Source organism: Lottia gigantea (assembly GCF_000327385.1).
Source record: "Lottia gigantea unplaced genomic scaffold LOTGIsca_27, whole genome shotgun sequence".
Taxonomy (NCBI): Eukaryota; Metazoa; Mollusca; class Gastropoda; family Lottiidae; genus Lottia; species Lottia gigantea.
The window spans coordinates 800,091-822,646 of NW_008708846.1; the positions used below are offsets into that span (position 1 = coordinate 800,091).

Consider the following 22,556-nt stretch of genomic DNA (forward strand, 5'->3'; position numbering starts at 1 on the left):
ACTCCCTGGCAGGCTAGCAACTACCCCCATTTCGCTGCATACCCCTATAATAATAATAATAATATACGTTTTTTTGATCGTGCACCTTTCACATTTGTGTTCAATTACACTGTACAATATAGGCCCTAATACATAAACAAAAACTAAATACATGAAATATAAAAAATAAATTACTGGGAAACATATAGCATGAACAACAAAATACAACAAAATACAAATAGACAACTTATGATACATTATTAATTTTAAAACTTTAACTCTATGAAAAGGCCAGAGATGTGTTTTTAATTTCTTCTTAAAACTGTAAACTATAAACAAAGGTAATTGATCTTAAACTAAATGGCAGATTATTCCAGAGTTATTCCACAGTCCCTACAACGTCATCATTTACTGGACTAAAATTACTGAATACAGATGGGTTAGATAGGTTGTCAAAGACATCATATTGAAAATCAAAATTATCATTAATACACTCCAAGTCTGATCTTATATTTGTTATTTTGGTACTGAAAAATTCTGAAAAAGTCTTTGGAAGTTCACAATTACTTTTTTGATCAGGTAGAATAGTATTCCCATAGTTATAATCTAATAAAGAATTAACAACTTTGTATAGTTCCTTTTGCTTGTTCTCAATTTTGTTAGAATAAAAATTAATCTTAGCTTCGTCAATTAGTTTGTTCACACGATTCCTTGTTGATTTATAGATTTCTCTGTGAACTGTCAGTTTTGTTTTACGCCATTTATTTTCTGCCTTGTTTCTGTAACGCATCGCTTGGATGATTTCATCTGTATACCACTGTATTAGGACAGATTTTAATTGGTTTTTTTTCACTGGCAGAATATTATCTAACACAGCAAGAAGCAACGAATTGTAGAGGTCTGCCTTCTTATGGACATCTTGACAAATGATACTATTAATATTTAAGTTTTGAAGATTCTCTTTAAATGCAGTATTATCAAAAGTCTTGTAGTTTCTGTAGGATATGGATTTCTTAATAGGTTCAGGTTTCCGTATATCAAGTCTGAATATCACTGCAAAATGGTCTGATATCAGTTTGCCTTGGACAAGGAGATCTTCAATCTTCACTTCTTCATTAGCAATAACAAGATCTGCCGTGTGAGTAGAACACGAAACATGTTGTTTAAAAGATCGATTGTTTAATATTTCTTTCAAACGTAACGTATCTGAATCAAGATCATTATCAACATGAATGTTAAAGTCACCAACAATGAGCGTATCAGTTTTTAAGAGAAAGTTCGAAAATTCTTCGATATCAATATAAATGATCACACCAAATTTCATTAAAATCAGTTGAAAACTGTATTGTGTTCACAAGAAATGTTGACAGACTTCCATGATTTCCATGTGGGCGTTTAAAAAATCAAATGTTACTTGTGCTTTAATTAATGCTAGGTCAGTAAGAAATAAAACAACACAACTGAATGAATTTATCCTGGACAATTCGATTGATGTGCTAGCCATTACTGAATCATGGTTATATGATTCAACTTTGACAGCACTTGTTCCAAAAGATATTTAATCCAGCATGGAGTCCGTGGGGATTTTGAAAGTTTGAATTGTAAATTTCAAAAAGCATCCAGATCAGTAAGAATTATAGTTATCTATCCTCCACCACCTCCATGCGTCAAAATTTGTTTGTGAACGCATTAGAGACTACAGTTTTCAATTGATTTTAATGAAACATGGTGTGATCATATATATGAATGCGATAATTTGATGTATTTGAGTTATTGATAATGATTTTTAAAAATTTTGTGGTATTTCTCAGCATAAATAACTGGCAGTAAATATATATATCATTGAATTCAAACTATTAAAATTTCTTTAATATGAGAAAATTCATACTAAAGACTGTTTTATCATTTCTGACAGCTGACAGTAGGCGTATGTTACCTTGCCTGGCAAGCTATCTTTCTTAACATCGAAAGTTTTTATTTTTTCAGTCACCAGGCGAACACAGTTGTATTATTATCAATTCATTAAAAATGTCATTAATAAAATTTCATACTCCCAAAACATATTTTGGCTCAGGAGACATTAAAAAATCTCTTACTAAACTTCCTGGATTTCCTTGGGCTAAATATTCTGTAGAAAAACTTCCTGTATGATAACACTACTGTTAAAGGGAGATAACTCTGTTGGGAAAAAATTTTTCAGACCACAATGGATTTTTTTAAAACAGAAGCGTGGAAACGTTGATTTTTATAAATCCGCGATAAATATATAATTACACTAATCTGGCACAATCCGAAAACCAAAAACAACATAAGGAAATGATTTTAACAAATAAGAGAGTGTGGAATGTTATTTCGTTAATTATTCAACCCCTTAAAGAAATCATGGGAAGCTGACAAATGATTAAGAGATTAGAATATCAATCTTTGGAATACATGCCACTGCAAATTGAGTTTCTGTGGTAGTCAAAGGTAACCATAAGTAACTCATCCACTCTACTATCCAATATCCATGTATGAATGAATGAAGAAAGAAGTTAGAGATAAGAAGGGAGGGAGTGTGTTTTCACAGAAGAACTTCTGACAAAGCCAGAACCAGTTCTTAGATGTTCCTTCATACAACAATAATAAAGATAAATCCTTTATATCAATTTCTTGGCCCTATATTCGTTAATCCTAATTTTTAGAATTAGCCTTCCGCCTTTAGGTCTCTCATCATCTCATCAAATCTTAAAGATAATGCAATTTCAGACATCAAATTCCAAATCTAGACCAAAAATTACCCAAAAATAGGCATGCAAAAACCCCAAAAGGGAGAGAGAAGGAAGATTTATAAACATAGCCTGGAGTGAGTCCTATATATGTAGCCAATTTTTTTTCTTGCTTTAATTTGTTCTATAACATCTGTGGAACAACCTGACCAAAAATTATGCAAATAAACCTCAAAGTAAACCAGCGCTGGTGTTTTAACTTTTGCCCCTCTGTCCTATAAGCTATATATGCACTGTACAAGGTTGCATACGTACAATTCTGAATTGGTCAGAACTTTTTATGCGCCCATATGAAATGGGGGGCGTATATTGCCGACACCCATGTCCGTCCGTCCGTCCGTCCACATTTGCTCGTAAACACTCTACAAGACACAATTCTTGACGGATTTTGACAAAACTTGGTATGAGTGTTCGAAATCACCCAAGGAAGAACCCTATTGAAAATCGGAAGAATCAGAAAATATTTAGTATAAGTTATTGCCCTTGTTCTTGAAAACGCGTTCAATTTTTAGCTCATAAACACTCTTGAAGGGACAATTCTTGATGGATTTTAACGAAACTTGGCATGAGTGTTTGTAATCACCCAAGGATGAACCCTATTGAAAATCAGAAGAATCGAAAAATATTTAGTATGAGTTATTGCCCTTGTTCTTGAAAACGCGTTCAATTTTTAGCTCGTAAACACTCTAGAAGGGACATTTCTTGATGGATTTTGACGAAACTTGATGTTAGTGTTCGTAATCACCCAAGGATGAACCCTATTGAAAATCAGAAAAATCGAAAAATATTTAGTATGAGATATTGTCCTTGTTCTTGAAAACGCTTTCAAATTTAGCTCTTAAACACGCTCTTAAAAGGCATGATTGGTGCTGGATTTTGACAAAACTTGCTTTTATTATTCAGTCCTGCGCTGAAGATTGAATATTTGCCTTCTAAAGTTTTCATGAGCTAAAAATTGAACACTTTTTCAAGAACAAGGGCAATAACTCATACTCAATATTATTCATTATCGCCTTAAAGAGTTCAATAGAAGTGTATGACTGAAAGTTGAATATTTCATACTGGTGATTGTTACTGTACTGCTAAATATTTTTATTCAAAATCAAAACTGCCAGTGGGCGTATATTACCTTCATACATGTGTAATCTACCGATGTTGTTGGGTTTCTACCGCTTTTGCATGTTGTCTACCACTCTACCGGCGGGATACCTGATTCTACCGATTTTTGTTTTTTTTCCTGATCAAATTTTCAGTGTTCAAATTCTTTACCATAAATCAACAAAATATCTATCATCACTTGTATCTTAATTGCCAGTAACACGCGTTAATCTCATCACCTAATAATATTAATTAAAATGGTAATTTGATCTATTTTCACCCGATAATGTGTATTTTAAGCCCACTTTCACACTTTTTATAACAACATCCGGTAGATTCTACTCTCGCTTTTATAATAAATTTTACGGTAGCCCTACTTTTACTAAAAAACGAAATCTCTATGTCTTCTCAGTATTTTATACCGTCAGTGTCAATCTGCGAGGTCTATAATAGGCCTATATAACATAGACGTCATTTCAGAATTATTTTTCATTATCGGTAGATTATCATACGCGACTGGATGTCAAATTCTTGTGTAAACTCAAACTTCGTTTCATAAAATCGTTTTGTAATTTCAATTCAATACTTTGTGAGAGTGTTGCAGGAAAAGTATCTAATGATCGGACTGGAGATATTTAAGATGTCATGAATTACACCTTTGGAAAAAGTAACATTGCCAGTACATATTATTTACTAAATATTGCTTTCAGAACATACTGATTTTGTATATGATATTACATGTAGGCCTACCGGTACCATTTAATTTAGAGGGCTGGGATCATGCTTGCTTTCTTGTTTTCTTGTTTTAATATCAATTTTGTTTTGGGCCCCTAAATTTTAAATATCAGGCACTATTTCTAGAATTATCCATAATTATAGATTGTTAATTTTAACTGTGTCATGTAGGCCTATGATCAATTTAATTAATTTACAAGGCTTAAAGCTTATTTGAAAAAAAAAAAGAAAAAAACAATCAAATTGGAGTTTCAAATCACGAATTCACGCGCTTTGGACTTTTCACCCAATCTCCAGATTTTTCAAGGCAAATCTCCAGATTTTTTTTCATGACCTGTACACATGTATGACTTATGGATTTTAGGCAAAGTGTACAAATGTCTCTCGCGACAATCAGGTTTGGCAGACAGATAGTTATATTGTTTCTGTTTTGCTGCAATAAGTAGCTGCTATACTATTATAGACCTGTCCTTATTATTATGGGGAAATCTTTCCATTGATTCAAACTCTGATTCTAATTCCAAATAATTCAAACTTGTTCACAAATACATCAAATCTACCAAACGTTTTGATAGTAAAGGTACAGTTCAATCATAGTCAATATAGTTTGTATATACACCTATCACATCTATTTGTTGTTTGTTTACACTTTATTCAAACTTATGAAGTTTTACTATTCTTATCAAGATTATAGTATAATGATTTATTTATGTCTTTTGTCTATTTTGTTTTTGATAATCTTATTTGTAAATCTCTATTTGTAAAGGAAAGAGCGTTTTCTAAGTTCTATAACTTGTGCTCAATCCGATTGTAAAATATTTCAGTAAAATATGTTTAAACTAAAAGAGGGGATGATGAAGTTATGGCTGGTGAAAGAGAGGCTGATGAAGTTATGGCTGGTGAAAGAGGGGCTTATGGAAGTTATGGCTGGTGTAAGAGGTGCTGATGAAATTATGACTGGTGAAAGAGGGGCTGATGAAGTTATGGCTGGTGAAAGAGTTGCTGATGAAGTTATGGCTGGTGAAAGAGGGGTTGATGAAGTTATGGCTGTTGAAAGAGACGCTGATGAAGTTATGGCTGGTGAAAGAGAGGCTGATAAAGTTATGGCTGGTGAAAGAGGGGCTGATGAAGTTATGGCTGGTGAAAGAGGGGCTGATGAAGTAATGGCAGGTGAAAGAGGGGCTGATGAAGTTATGGCTGGTGGAAGAGGGGCTGATGAAGTTATGGCAGGTGAAAAAGGGCCTGATGAAGTTATGGCTGATGAACAAGGAATAGATCACGAAGAAATTATTGAGAGTCATGAAAAACGGAAACGAAGTAAAAAGGGCAACGCCAACCCCAACACATGGAGAAGAAATGTAAACAAGCAATTAAGAATGGATGGAAAACCATACGAAGGTTTTATTAGGAATGCTGATGGATCCTACTCGGTTTTGTCAAAAAAGGAAAATAGCAATAAAACTCAGCAATCAGTTTTGGTCTCTTACGTGGGGCGAGAAAAAGACTTTCGTATCAAGTCTAATTGAGAGATGTACTGTTACCGAACGGGGAATGGTTCAACCACCAAGATCAGCTTATAGAAAGAAGTATACACTGAATCATGTACTAATTCCAGAAAACCAATTATGAATCATAGATCATTCAAATCAGTATTTGACGAGAAAAACTTCTCTCTATTACATTAAATGATTGGGAATAATTTCATAAACTGGCTAGAACCCAAACTTGTGTTCGGGCTTAACACCTGAATAGTAAACAGCCAAACACATTCATCATTGTATACAAAGAATACAATTGGAATGTCTGGCCCAGCACAAGAAACATATCCTTCAATGTAAAGGACTTATAACATTAAACAACCACTTATAAATATGTTAATTCATTAAATTAATACCAACCCTGAAATCAAGAAGGGAGATACCGTGAAAAATCCGAAAGGAGTGTAATTTATAACGCGATTTATCAAGCCCAATAAAGTCTAGACAACTGAGCATTCACAAAAGTGTAAGTTATTGGGTGCCCATTAACATCTTGAAAGAGTGGCCCAGCTACATGACGACTTACTTTTAAATACTCAAGAGGCCAACAACATGCGGAACTGTCTGAAGCAAGCAAATTTAAATATTTTGGGTAATGGGAAGACGCGCATCAGTGGACTCCCGCATCTTCTTGGCCCCCCTTAGCAAACTTTTTACTAAAAAGGAGTGCAACGATTGGGTAAAGCAAACAGACTTCTGTACATAGGTTAAAACTGACAGGTGCAAAGTAATTGAACTTGGGGCAAAACCAGACTCAAACAAAAATGCAAGGAAGTTAACAATTATGGTTTCCGCAATTGGAAAAGATGGAGACAAGGAATTCAAACGACAAAACTCAATAAACCTGTTCCAGGCACGAAAGTAAACAACTTGAGAGGTGGTAGACAAAGACTGACCAATCAACATACAAGCAGTAACACTTAGATTTGCAAGAGGTCCTGGCACAACCCTTGAGGCTGGTCGTCTAACCAAGGGACATGTTGACGAGCTTCCTGAAATAAAAAACGCGAAAGACAATCAGCTACTAAATTAGACTTCCCTGCAATATGTTTCGCTCGCAACAAAATGTCATTACGTAAGGAGGCCACAACTAATCTGCGAACAAGTTTCATAAGAGCTGGGCATTTTGAAGTTGTGTTATTGATTACAAAAACAGTGCACTCATTGTCGGTAAGTAATAAAAGCTTTTGATTCCTCAACAAATGACCCCAGTGCTCAACTGCTACTACAATTGGAAAGAGTTCCAGTACATTAATGCTATAAAGAGACATACTTTCAGACCACCTGCCAACAAACCAATTTGATGTGGTGGCCACGTCAGTGAACAATTTGAAGGTGTCAGAGTCAGCCCAACTATCTCTTAAAAACATGCACCATCCGTTAAATCCCAGTATAAATGTTTCCCAAGCCAGTATATCCATGTGGGCAGCATTAGTCAAAGTAACCCTATGAAACTGTTTTACAATATTGAGAGTAAGGTCATAAAGCCTTCTTAAAAAGGTTCTACCAGGTACCACTACTGATGTTGCCAAATTCAAAAGACCTAACACAGATTGAAGTTCTTTCAAACGAACTTTCCTTTGGCCTTTCAACCATGAGAGCTTCGCAGCAATCTTTAAAAATTTTTCCTGTGGTAACCTAACTTCCTTAGCCAGAGAGTCGACCTCTACTCCATAAATGACAATTGATGTAGTTGGCATTACCGTTTTTGTATGCTTGATAGGAAAACCAATATATGTGGCAAGGTTCAAAAATTTGGACAAAGCTTCCAAACAGTTGGGAGATCCAGGCGGCCCTGCAAAGAAAAAATCATCAATCATATGGCTTACGTGTGCTTTAAATTTTGTCTCCATAATCCAATGCAGGGCCGAACTGAATCTCTCAAAACTCTGGCAACTAGAAGATAGACCCATAGGCAGACACATATCTGCAAAGTAAAATGTCTGTCCTTGAAATATAATAGAAAAACCCAACAAATCATGGTCTCCAGGACGAATGGGCACAAGGCGATAGGCATCTTTAATATCCGCTTTGGCCAGCAATGCCCCTCGTCCAAGGAACTTAACGATCTGTACAACATTGTCAATAGAATCATACTGTACTGCTGTATGTTGCTCATCAATTCCAGAATTCACAGACGTCCCAAAAGGAAAGGAAAGGTCGTGGATTAGCCTAAAAGCCCCCAACTCACTCTTAGGAACAACTCCAAGAGGAGAACACCGGAGATTAGGCAGAGGAGGATGCAAAAAGGGACCCATGACTCGACCATGCTGTAACTCTACATTTATTTTATCGAACAGGACGCCCATGTTTTCGATGCAAGATCTATGGTTGGGATACACCGCAGTGGAACGAACGCCTTAATAGGGAATAATGAAACCATGGGAGAAACCAAAATATAAAAAATAAATTTTTTCTAGATCATAGCCCTGTAAGGCTTCAGCCAAATTATTTGGGTTTACCGGTGTCGGTAGTTGGTTGGTTCTTTGAACCACTGCAACGAAATGAATATTTCGAATTCTGCCCAATACTGGTGTTTGGTCTTGCACTCAAATCTGCCCCTACAGTGGGAATTGCTACTTGGGTTACACTGCCTTTGGAGGAAGCATCTAACTGCCCCCCACTATCCTGAACCCGGCGAGGTCTCTGAGAATCCTGGGGAAAGCGAGCAAAGCAACTGAACACAGAGTGATTGTTACCACAACGCATGCACAAATGCATGTATCTACAATTAGACCATGTACAGCCCTGTTGGGAATTAAAAGCAAAACATACCCTAGTGTTAGTATTCCTAGCCGTCAAACCAGCAGGTCCCTTCGAACCAGATCTCCCAAGACCAGCTGAAGACTGAGCTGTTGTCTGTCTATGGCCTTGCTTTCCATACAGGGTTGTAGCCGGAAGCCATAGGTCTGAATGAATCTGGCCTGGCCGCGTTTGACTAAGAGTTCGAAAACTTGAATCATATAATAAAAAGGCAGCATCTCCATAAGTCCAAGCCAAGTCAGCCATCAACAAAGAATAAGATATTAATTGGTTGATCTCTTGGGGCGACTTTTTGACTACGACATCCATAAACATCGCAAATGCCTTTTGCCAAGTCTCCAAAGTAAGAGGCTTTGCTTTCTGAGAAGTGGATAATTTTAACACTGGCTCATCCCCAGTATCACATATATGGATTGATAGCTGGCCCTGGCTCGAACCAGGAAATAAAAGAACTAAGGTCAATGTAATGATTATCCCAAATGTCCATCTTCAGTTTCTATGAGATATGTTGCGAAATGGATTACCTACTGTGGCTGGAAAAAGCTGAGCAGCATCCAATTGTAACACTGACGGATTGAGATCCATTGGTAGCGATCCAACAGAAGTAGGTTGCTGAATTTGGTCGTTATTTCTTCGGCTTGAGGGCACAGATGCTATTTCCTTTACAATAATCATTTTCAGACACCAACCCAGCTTCATTTAATTTATCCCAATTGCTAGATGAAATGTATAAACTATCAGTATCTGTATAGTATATTTCAGGTTTATAAAATCCATTTATTACATGAATGAAATTATTCATTATTTTTTTACTGTTAGATAATACGAATGACCCCAAATGATTAGGTGTCGTGTAGAGTTAGGAGGTATAATATCAAATTATTTTTCTTATTCATTTATCTCAAGGATGTATTGAGTCTCATTTACTTTAGGATAGCTTTTGACGAAGTTGGCTTTTAAAGTTGCTTCACTCCATAAATGTCTCGATGTAGTTATATCCTTCTGAATAGATTTACCATACTAGGAATTACCTAATAATTCCATGTAATTACTACCCACAAGATTACCTTCTCGTTTATATTTATTTCTTAGATCTCTCAAAATTAAAATATAATCTCTATATGGTGGAGTTTTAAAATTGTCTTCATATACTATACCATCTAATATTCTAATAAATCGTCCACCAGCTTTAACTATTTCTTGAATATCAACCGATGTTAAAACATCTGAACAGAAACCATTTCTAAACCTGATTTTAGTACCAATTTCCTTATTACCTTCTTTGTTCGTATTGTAATTTTATCTTTAGCTGGTTTGGGTTGGAAGAACATGTTAGTAGGATATTCAAACCAGACTTTTAAAATAGCTGTTCTAGGTCTGAATTTCTGCTTAAAAAATTATTTATTTTCTTCTGGTAGAAATGGTCTTCCACTTTCCGCTTTAGGATATTCGCTGTCTAAATCTGACATGGCAGAAGCATACAAACCGTTACGCCATTAGTTTAGTACATTTTATTTTTTTAAGTTATGAATTAAACTTCCGTTTTATCTTTATTACTTTTACTATATTCTTTAAATAAATCAATTATATTACTACTCTCGAGTTCTGTGTATTCCTTTAATACATTACAAATTTCATCCATTTTGTTCGTTTCAAATGATTTTCTGTTAGCCGAAACTCTTTCTCCTTTAATGGATTGTCTGATAAAATATCTAATAAAAGGGTGTGTATGTGAGTAAACTTTTTCTATATTTTCTTTTTCAGTGTCTTTTTGAACCATTCTAGTAGTTTCATACCATTCTTCTTCAACCATTTCTTTATGGTAATGATACAAAAAAATACCAACCCTTTAAAGATAAAGAAGGAGCTGTTAAATTATTGGAAATATTCTGGAATACAACTTATTAGTCGGTGTATTTTGCAATATTGTTATCAGTGATCTTTCTCAAATTCATTGGTAGATTAGATCACTTGCCCCATGCTGCGAAATTTTTCATGTTGATAGGAACATATAAAATTAATATTTTGCAGAGTTGCCAATTATTTGTTTTTGTCTTTTCAATTTTTTCTGTAAATATTCATCGGTGAATGAATTAGTTAAAGGTGGAGATAGAATGCCTCTAGCTGTTACTAGTGGACATTGTGTTAGTTTTTTTGCATTTTTAAGCACGATCCAGTTATCAAAACTGCAAGAATAAGGAATGGCTTTATTTGTTTCTTTTTCGCTATAGGTTTCGCAATCCCATGCGTAGAAACAATCATCGTGAATTGTTGGAAAAACATTTAGTTTAAACAGAAATCTCATTATAAAAAGAAAACAGAAATTTTAAATACATATCTTAATAAATTATTTATATTTTTCGAAAGATCAAGAGAAGATAAGAATATAACCACTGAAGAATTACAAGAATTCAATCAAAATTTTAGATAAATTTGATGTAGAAATATCATCTATAAAAGTGAAAGATAGCTTGCCTTGCAAGGTAACATATGCCCACTGGCAGCTGTCAGAAATAATAAAACAGTCTTTAGTGACTAAAGTACGAATTTTCTCATATTGAAGAAATTATTCTTGCTGAATAATTCCACAAAGTTTTTTAAAATCAATATCAATAACCCAAATACAACAATCAATTAAATCACACAGCTCTAATCAAGGGCAAAAAACAACTTTTGACGCGTGTTTACAAAGCCAAGGGCAATAACTCATAAAAAGTTTCCTTAAAAATATCTCTTGTTAGAACTTGTCCGAGATCTTATCAATTCCAATGATCACACCAAGTTTCATCAGAATCGGTTGAAAACTGTAGCTTCTATTGTGCTCACAAACAAATTTTGATGCGTTTTTTCGTAAGTTAATGGCATTAACTCAAAAACATTTCATCGAAAATGCGTCAAGTTAGAACTTGTCCGAGATCTTATCAATTTCAATGATTACACCAAGTTTCATCAGAATCGGTTGAAAACTGTAGCTTCTATTGTGCTCGCGAACAAATTATGACGCGTTTTTACAAAGTCAAGGGCAATAACTCGAAAACCGTTCATCAAAAATGCATCATTATAAAAAGAAAACAGAAATTTTAAATACATATCTTAATAAATTATTTATATTTTTCGAAAGATCAAGAGAAGATAAGAATATAACCACTGAAGAATTACAAGAATTCAATGAAATTTTAGATAAATTTGATGTAGAAATATCATCAATAAAAGTGAAAGATAGCTTGCCTTGCAAGGTAACATACGCCCACTGGCAGCTGTCAGAAATAATAAAACAGTCTTTAGTGACTAAAGTACGAATTTTCTCATATTGAAGAAATTATTCATGCTGAATAATTCCACAAAATTTTTTAAAATCAATATCAATAACCCAAATACAACAATCAATTAAATCACACAGCTCTAATCAAGGGCAAAAAACAACTTTTGACGCGTGTTTACAAAGTCAAGGGCAATAACTCATAAAAAGTTTCCTTAAAAATATCTCTTGTTAGAACTTGTCCAAGATCTTACCAATTCCAATGATCACAACAAGTTTCATCAGAATCGGTTGAAAACTGTAGCGTCAATCCTGCTCACAAACTATTTTTAACAAATTTCGACGCATTTTAACAAAGTCAAGGGCAATAACTCAAAAACCGTTCATCGAAAATGCGTCAAGTTAGAATTTGTCCGAGATCTTATGAATTCCAATGATCACACCAAGTTTCATCAGAATCAGTTGAAAACTGTAGCTTCAATCCTGCTAACGAACTATTTTTAACAAATTTCAAGGCGTTATAACGTTATATAAATCTATAACGGTTAAATAATATGATCCTCTTTCAACTGGCATATTAATTAAATCAGCTTTTAAAAAGTTTTTAGTTTTTCTGAATTCATAGCAGTTTCATCTGCTATTCCCATGCCTAATTTCTTTTTTGATTTTAAAAGTTAAGTCTTGTTACTAGAGCTCTTTCAACTTTTTCTCTAAAAGTGGGATTTGGAATAGATTTCAATTCGGGAATCATTTGTTGATCTGCTTTTTGTCTAGATTCTAAGTCTGTATGATCTCTGTATAGAATATCATGTTTTAGTGCTACTCGGTCTATTCTGTTAAAAGGTTCTTCTCCTGGATTGGGATTATCGTTTGAATCTAATAGTAAATCTAAACAGGTTCCTGGGCCAGTGTAGTTGTTTTAGTGTGGGGCATTGGAATTTTTGCATGAATTGTGTGGTGCCTTTTATGTAACTCAGGTATTTTGATACAAATTCCCTGAGGTGTTCCCCGATGAAGGAGCTGATTTTTCGTTACAGCTGACAATTGGTCTATCTAGGACATTTCCCTGTTCCTTGAATTGGCATTGGCAGCTTCAACTATAGACGGCAGACTGCTAGTCTATCGAGTGTCGTCTATGACGTCATAGATCAGCTGACTGCTAGCCTAATTAACTCTCGGCTGGAAAGCGACCAGAGTCAGAAATCTAAGGTTTTTGTCAAAAATATTGTTCTGGGAGACATTTTTAAGCCCTTGTCAATGATTATAGGTAAAAATCATTGTAATTAAGGGGAAATTTTACGTCTTGGCATAAATCCTTTAATCAATCAACCGTTCTATTGTCTATTAATGGTACTTCTTTTGTTTACATTTGGAAATTGAAACATAGTTATCTCCCTTAATCTAAGCAAGATAATTCTGACCTATATCAAAACATTGTTGTTTTTTTTAAAATTTACCCTCTTAAAGTATTTATTTGAATTTCGGACCAATATAAACAAAAATTTTTAAATATAATCTACTGTAAAAAACGATCTTATATTCGGAAAACTGTAATATTTGACCTAATAACCTCCTTTAAAGTGTGTTTGTTGTAGTTTTATTTTTTTTCTCTCTTAAATTACCTCAATGAAGTTGAAACATTCAGCTGTCAATCAAGTGTTGTTCTATAATGGAACTCAATACAATCTTATCCCAGTGGAAGGAGCTAAGCTACTGTTAGAATATTAAAGATGGCAGGAAATTAGATTGGTTAGATTCTTTTCAATGGATCTTATCTTATCTATTGATTTTGGAATTGTTTGGGATGCGTCAGTCTGTGAAAATATGACAGAAAATATACATTTCACAGTCAATTATGGCAATCATCAGGAAAACCAAAAAGGTATTTGAAAAGCAAAACATCATGTCTAATACCGGTTTATAATCTTTATAATAGACATTCTCTCAAAGGGAAATTTAGATCAGATTTCACAGGTCGTAGAAAAATGTCCGGTTGCCAAAAAAATAAACAGCCCTGTAATCAGCTAGATTTAAGAAAGAGATTAAAGATGCTCAACATAAGTCAGAATCAGCAGACCCTGCAAAGTAGAAATCATCAAACATATGACTGACTGACTCATTCATGAAATTTGTTTTCCGAACTCCAATGCAGAGCTGAATCTGTAAAGGTTTGGCCACTCATGCTTAATCCCATTGGCAAACACACAAAAAAAAGTCATATCTGCAAAGTAAAATACTAACAATTTCAACCACCCTGTCAATGGAGTCATTGAATTTTAGTTGTAGATTGTTCTGGAATACACTGGCCTTCAATATAAAAAAAAAGAAAATAACGAATATGACTTACTGACAAAGTTTAAGACAGAATTGGATGAAAATTGGTGGAGGAAGATTTCTTTTAAAAACCAAAAATGTTCTCTTAAAATGTATGATTTCATGATTGTGATTTAAATTCAAACAAAGCTGCCACTGGCGTATGTTTTTACTACCTATTTATGTGTATTTTATTGTTGCAGAGAAAATGACATAGAAGAAGTACTAGATCACACATTTTCTGTAGAACATAATTCTTTTGGTAAAGTTCAGGAACATGAGTTAAAACCTGGAGGTAAAAACATCCCGTTAACAGAAGAAAATAAAAAAGAATATGTCCGGTATGTTATTGTTTTATTTTTTTACTAGCTAGTATTTCTGAATAGCATCAGTGCTCAAAAACAAAAGCAGATAGATGAGACAAATCTCCTTCATAAATCGGATGGTCACAATATTATCCCATTCAATATTAATTGAACGAATATTAACTAATGCGAAGTCAATTCATGACGGATTTTGATGAAACTTGGTGTGAGTGTCACCCAAGGATGAACCCTATTTATAATCAGAAAGATCGAAAATATTTAGTATGAGTTATTGCCCTTGTTCATGAAAACGCGTTCAATTTTAAGCACATAAATACTCTAGAACGCACAATTCTTGATGGATTTTGACGAAACTTGGCATGAGTGTTTGTTATCAACCAAGGATAAACCCTATTGAAAATCAGAGGAATCGAAAAATATTTAGTATGATTTATTGCCCTTGTTCTTGAAAACGCGTACAATTTTTAACTTGTAAATACTCTAGAAGGGACAATTCTTGACGGATTTTGGCATGAGTGTTTGTTATCATCCAAGGATAAACCTAGTGAGAAAGCGAAAAATATTTAGTATGAGTTGTTGCCCTTGTTCTTGAAAATGCGTTCAATTTTTAGCTCGTAAACACCCTAGAAGGCACAATTCTTGCTGGATTTTGACAAAACCTGGTGTGAGTGTTCGTATTCACCCAAGCATGAACACTATTGAAATCAGAAGAATCGAAAAATATTTAGTATTAGTTATTGCCCTTGTTGCTCAAAAACAAAGGCAGATAGATGAGACAAATCTCCTTCATAAATCGGATGGTCACAATATTATCCCATTCAATATTAATTGAACGAATACGAATATTAACTAATGCGAAGTCAATTCATGACGGATTTTGATGAAACTTGGTGTGAGTGTTTGTTATCACCCAAGGATGAAGCCTATTTATAATCAGAAAGATCTAAAATATTTAGTATGAGTTATTGCCCTTGTTCATGAAAACGCGTTCAATTTTTAGCACGTAAATACTCTAGAACGCACAATTCTTGATGGATTTTGACGAAACTTGGCATGAGTGTTTGTTATCAACCAAGGATAAACCCTATTGAAAATCAGAGGAATCTAAAAATATTTAGTATGATTTATTGCCCTTGTTCTTGAAAACGCATTCAATTTTTAACTTGTAAATACTCTAGAAGGGACAATTCTTGACGGATTTTGGCATGAGTGTTTGTTATCATCCAAGGATAAACCTAGTGAGAAAGCGAAAAATATTTAGTATGAGTTGTTGCCCTTGTTTTTGAAAATGCGTTAAATTTTTAGCTCGTAAATACCCTAGAAGGCACAATTCTTGCTGGATTTTGACAAAACCTGGTGTGAGTGTTCGTATTCACCCAAGGATGAACCCTATTGAAATCAGAAGAATCGAAAAATATTTAGTATTAGTTATTGCCCTTGTTCTTGAAAACGCGTTCAATTTTTAGCTTGTAATCATTCTAGAAGGCACAATTCTTGACGGAATGTGATGAAACTTGTTGTGAATGTTCGTATTCACCCAAGGATGAACCCTTTTGAAAATATTTAGTATGAGTTGTTGCCCTTGTTCTTGAAAATGCGTTCAATTTTTAGCTCGTAAATACCCTAGAAGGCACAATTCTTGCTGGATTTTGACAAAACCTGGTGTGAGTTTTCGTATTCACCCAAGGATGAACCCTATTGAAATCAGAAGAATCGAAAAATATTAAGTATTAGTTATTGCCCTTGTTCTTGAAAACGCGTTCGTCCGTCCGTCCACAATTGCTTGTAAACACTCTACAAGGCACAATTCTTGACTGATTTCGACGAAACTTGATATGGTTGTTTGTAATCACCCAAGGATGAACCCTATTGAAAATCAGAAGAATTGAAAAATATTTAGTATGAGTTATTGCCCTTGTTCTTGAAAACGCCTTAACTGCCACGGTCACAATATTGCGACATTCTACCCATGCGACCGCCACTTTAAATAAATAAGAAACTACCACTATGAAAACGGTGTTGATATATATATAATCAGATTTAGATATCGGTGGTAATTTGTAGACAAAAAAACATGCATGTTTCTTCTATAAAAAATCCCAATCAAATTGAAAATAGGTAATATTTGTGAAAAGACGTCGCGAAATTTGAGTTTTTATGGCGTCATAACCATAGACATCCTATATAGATAGATACGAAATTTACGGCTCTAATGATGGCTATTCAACTGCAGCAGATGACCTAAATAGCGATTGTCAATGTAAACAATTCCGCTGTCATGTATTTCGATCAACTTTCGATTGTATTTTGATGTAAAACGGCCATAGAATGGCCGTAAATTGATTGTTGAAGCTGTTATAACTCATATCTACGCCGATAGTGACTCTGAGGGCGAATTTTTGACATCTGAAGACGAATGGCCATCGGATTTGGAATGTGTTGATATTGACGGTGATAATATAAATAATGATAAAAGTCGAATTCCTGAAGTTGCCAAATATTCATAAACTTGTAACATGATGAAAATTGTTAATTTAACAAAAATCTACTAATTTTAGGTTTTGAACCTATTGTTGCCAAGGTGATGTCACAATGATAAGATGATGACGTCACAAAAATGAATATTTCCATGGTAACATACAAATATCACTGAATATTTTATTTATTGACACTTGGTGCCTACATCCCACTGTTTTGGAGTCACATGCTTTTGAAAAAAGGTACCACAAAATGTCAATTTTCTAAAAAAAAATATTCGGCAGTTAAAGTGTTAAACACTAAAAAGTATGATTCTTGCTGGATTGTGACAAAACTTGGTTTTATTATTCAGTCCTGTGCTGAAGATTGAATATTTGCCTTCTAGAGTTTTCACGAGCTAAAAATTGAACACGTTTTCAAGAACAAGGGAAATAATTCTACTCAATATTATTCAGTATCGCCCTAAAGAGTTCAAAAGAAGTGTATGACTGAAGGTTGAACATTTCATACTGGTGAATGTTACTGTACTGCTAAATATTTTTATTCAAAATCAAAGTGGGTTTATATTACCTTGCCTGGCAAGCTATCTTTTATGTATACAACTTTTTCTTGCTTTTTTCTGTAAAAAATTACATTTAGAAAATTTACATTTCCAATAGTCCCGATTTCCAATGTTTAATTTGATTGGTTATTATTTTTAAAAGAGAAATGTCCATCATAACAAAGAAAATTCTAATGCCAGTGCAAAATATGTTTCCATTTGTTCAAGGTGAAAAATTGTTATCATTTTAAGTATATTCTTACTTACCATATTGCTTTTCTCCTCTGCTGGACTAAATATTTCGAATTACGAAAATGTGGATAAACTCTTCAATTTATCTCTAGCCATGACGCCATTACCTCATTCCTGAACCTAAATACACCAAGGGCTTCCCCGAGCTTGGCGAAGCTTTTGTGTGGTTGATTGACAAACTAATGTTTGGATTAACCACTAGAAAGGCCTATTAATCTATGGATATAGGCGGGTGAAGATAACATTATACCTAGAACAAATTGCAAGATTTTGTTTTTCACCAGAAATGACTTATATACATGTAAGAACCTATACACAAAACCAGGTGGATCGGTTGCCATGGCAACCATGACTAATTTGCTTGAATCCAAAATGGCCGTCATGGATGCATAAAATCATCAATATCTCTAAAATGATGCACTCTAGATAAAAATAATGTATTAAGTGCAAATAGGAAACCGACCCCTCTGAGCTAAAAAATCATAACGTCATTGATCTGTGACGTCACCTTGACGTTAGAACGACGCCATGACAGTTTTTACAGAATGTAGTTCCCGCTGGTGTTTAGTGCTAATCTTGGAACAAGATTGTCCACGTCCACCTAAACGACGCTCACAGGGTGTATTTAACTTCCAAAATCAATGTACAACTTTCATCGATACCAAGAAAGAAAGATCAGTTATGTTTAGTACGAAGTTTTTCATTCCAGAGGATGATTTCAGATATTTGTGACGAAAGGGGAGATGATTGGGGAGTTTTCCGTGAAAGGCTGAATTCAAAGTGTGGGTGACTTACATGCTGCGGATGCATGCTACCATAAAATGTGCGATACTAATTTCAGAACATGTAGGCAAATACCTATGAAATATAGAACCTACTCTAACATATTGGAAATCAGTGGTCGAAAAGCTGGTCGCCCAACAGATCTGTCAAGAGAGTTAGCTTTCGAAGTCTTGGAAAATTTTATAGCTAAAGAAGACGAACAGAAGTCGGTCAGTGACCTTGTAGAAGAAATGGGAAATCTGATCGAAGAGCCGTACAGCATCAAATATATGAAAATAAAATTACAGAATACTCTAAGAGTCAGTGTAATCATTTCAAATGTAAGTGGACGTGAATTACATTGAATCGAACTGCCGCGGAAATTCTTCAGCAGTATCATAGGAATCAAATTCAAACAGATAATGAAAACGCAGAGAAACGTAGAATAATAATGGCTAGTGCTGCTTTGATAAAAAGCGAAATCATTCAGAAATATGTCAAATTTTCTAAAGAGTATTATCCGGATCCCGATGAACTATGTTCTTTACAAAGAAAAAAAAGCATATTAAAAATACCCTTATATAAAATAACATCCTTGTTCCGCTTAACATCCGGTTTTAAAATAGCCTCTAGAAACTTCTAGAAGGGAGACAATATTCTACTAAATTTTTAAACCTTAAAAATGGCAAATAAAATACTGGATCCAATCTTTAGATTATACGATCCAATTCGTTATTCATTTAACAAGAAAAAAGAGGATTATATTATCATCTCACCGACTGTTGGTTCTAAATCCCAATTGAACGATGGTGGTAGAATTACCTTCGAAATAAATTCATTATCGAATTGGTTTCTTCTTTCAGATGCTTATTTCAGATGTGATTTCAAAATTAAAGATGGAACTCCCAATGAAAATCGTGTACCACAAACTACTACAATGTTAGAAAACAATTTCTTTCCATCTTTATTTAGCGAGATGGTTTTGGAAGCTTGTTCAAATCAGATAGAAACAATTAAACACCCTGGGGAATTCGACACAATGTTGAAAACAATTTTATATCCTAAAGATTTCGATTCAGTCTCAGGTTGGATACCCGATGTTGGCGATGGAAGTGTTTTAAAAGAACCGGTAAGAAATCTTGCAAATGATGCTGATTTAGCTAGAGTGAGAGTTGTTGTTTGAAACATAAAAGAAAGAGTAGCACAAGCAGCTAATCATGGATATTCTTTGGAGAGAATGCTTCAAATGCAAAATTAGAAATAACGAATCTCCAATTTTTCATACCCGTAATAACACCATCAATTGAAGTAGAAACGAGAATATTCAACTCATTAACTAAAATATTGAAATAGCTTTTCTTCATCGTAATACGGTAGGTAGCATGACTTTAACTGGAGAATCCACCACATGGCCTATCACTAACACTATTGAACCAGCAAGATATTTAATGGTTGGTTTCAAGGACTCTCAGACGAATAACAATAATATCTTTAGAGTAGCAACGAACCAAACTCAAGATCCTATAATCCATAAAGTTCAAGTAAGATTAAACAACGATAATTATCCTAACCAACCTTTAACAATTAATCCAACCACAAAGGATTATAATGAATTGTATAGAAACTATAAAAACATGTGTGAATCATTTGGAAATCCACCTCAGTTTGAATATGTAGATTTTGCACTTAATCATCCAATCTTCTGTTTTGATTTATCAGCTCACCAAGAAGATCTTTTCAAAACAGGAGTGAACATAAATATTCATATTGAAAAAACACAAGGAGATGTGACCGGCAATTGTTTACTACTCGAAGAATCAAAACATCTAATTAAAATAGCAGATAGAAGAATGATAAGAATTGAGTAAAAAATACCCCCTTAAAAATGAAACCAGAAACTTTAGTTATGAAAATAATACAAGCTATTGAAACAGCTTCCCCAACTGTAATAACTTTCAATGGTAAAAAAATCAGCATAACTAAAAAACTTATTGATAAATACAAATATTGTAAGTCAGAGACGATATAGACTTAAAAAGAATTGACGCGAACGCAAAAGAAGGTGGATTTTTACCTTTCCTACTACCTTTAATATTTGGTGGTATTGCAGCGGCGGGTTTATCTGCCGCAGTCAAAGCTGCCAACGCAAAGAAAGCAGCTGATGCTAAAGCCGCTGAAGAACGCAGATATAATTTAATAATGGAAAGGAAGTCAAAGGTTCAGGAGTGGCAGATATGATAGGCACTTCTTTCAAAGTATAAAGGAGATGGAGTGATTTTTGGAATAAAATAAAATAATAAAAAATGGGCAAAAAATCTAATCATTCAGAAATATTTCCTAAAAACCCAATGCTCATTTAAGCGGTAGTTCCGGTTCTTGGTAAAGTCATCTCACTTATAACAACACCAAACCTTTTAGATTTCGATTCACTATTTATCTTCACAACAACACCAGAGCAATCGTATTATCAATTCCTCAAAGCTTTAGAATATTTATCAAAGAAAGATGTTCAAGACATATTTCAATATTATGAAGAAAATGAAGAAGAAGTGGAAATAAAAGATATTATAGATAACTACATTGAAGCAAAGAATCCAACGGATATAAAAGTTTTTCTTATGAAAAATGTTAATGATCTAGACTTGTCTAATATTGATAGCAATCGAAAGAACTTAATATTATTTGACGACTGCGTAGCGCAAAGAAATCAAGCTGTTCAACAAGAATTCTTCACGAAAGGAAGACATCACAACTGTCACTGCATATACCAATCCCAATCTTTTTATGGGATGGATTCTATGTTGATTAGAAAAAATGCAAATTGTTTTTTATTTTTTGAATTTAACGATAAAGATTTATCTCAAATCATTCAATCGATTAATCATGGAATGGACAGAGATCGATTTAAAAAGGTTTGTAAAACTCAATGGAAAAACCCAGATGATCATGGATATATATTCTTTAATACTAGAAAACCTGCAGGTGAAAGAGTTATGACAGATATATGTTAATTTTATTTTTTAAAAATGAGTAGTGATTGGAATAATATTATAAAAGGACAGTAACAAAAAAAAAAATAAAATAAAAAATAAAAGGACAGTATATCAAAGCTAAGAATAAAATAAAGACCCAAGTTGAAAATAACAAATTACAACAACTTGGATTAACAGAAAATCTACAAACTCTATTTCAACCAATATTAAAAAGTCAAGAGGATATTAAAAAGAAATTAGCTTAGAACCCACACCTAAACAAATTTAACAACCGCCGTTTCCTTCTCCTCATCAAATAGAATATCCCATTAAAGATGATGAAATCATAATTAGGACAGTAGATGATGCAAAACATTATTTTTCAAACCCTCACCCAGATTTACCAAAAATCATTTCACCAATCATTGATGAAGCGGGGTTACTGTTTAATGGTTTTAGAATAAGATTTAGGGCAAATACCCCCGAATTTATAATCGATACAAAAGATTATATATACACATTAACAAAAGGATTAATAGATTTAATGAATGGGGAGGATGCTGGTATTGCCGATTATAAGGATTTAGTTGCATACTCAAAATTTCTAGATGCAATAAGAAAGTCGGGACCCTAAACAAGAAGATTAAAAAAGAAGTTAAACTATATATCAAGATGATGAATACGAAGTTGACGAAGTAGATGATTATGCTGAAGACAACAATCCAATCACACAAGCAATAGACGAATTCGAAAATATGGTATCTGGACAAGG

The 22,556-nt window shown here is 33.9% G+C and overlaps 3 protein-coding genes across 3 annotated transcripts in view; all 3 read left to right on the plus strand.

Moving 5' to 3' along the window:
* The window catches only part of LOTGIDRAFT_117914 (hypothetical protein), a gene marked incomplete at both ends in the record, with an annotated part of 94,819 nt that extends 79,997 nt beyond the window's left edge, over window positions 1-14,822 (plus strand). The window contains one exon of the mRNA XM_009056239.1: window positions 14,657-14,822. Within this exon, the coding sequence (XP_009054487.1) occupies window positions 14,657-14,822 (166 nt within the window). The remainder of the gene's footprint in view (window positions 1-14,656) is intronic.
* Window positions 14,823-19,494: 4,672 nt separating this feature from the next.
* LOTGIDRAFT_160990 (hypothetical protein) lies at window positions 19,495-19,995 on the plus strand (the record flags this gene model as incomplete). Its single annotated transcript, XM_009056240.1, has 2 exons — window positions 19,495-19,624; window positions 19,676-19,995. 2 exons carry the CDS (start codon window positions 19,495-19,497, stop codon window positions 19,993-19,995), a joined length of 450 nt encoding a protein of 149 aa, XP_009054488.1.
* Window positions 19,996-21,226: 1,231 nt separating this feature from the next.
* Window positions 21,227-21,823, plus strand: LOTGIDRAFT_117935 (hypothetical protein; the record flags this gene model as incomplete). Its single annotated transcript, XM_009056241.1, has 1 exon — window positions 21,227-21,823. A coding segment is annotated over one exon (597 nt), but the record flags the coding sequence as incomplete, so codon positions are not given.
* Window positions 21,824-22,556: the final 733 nt, after the last annotated feature.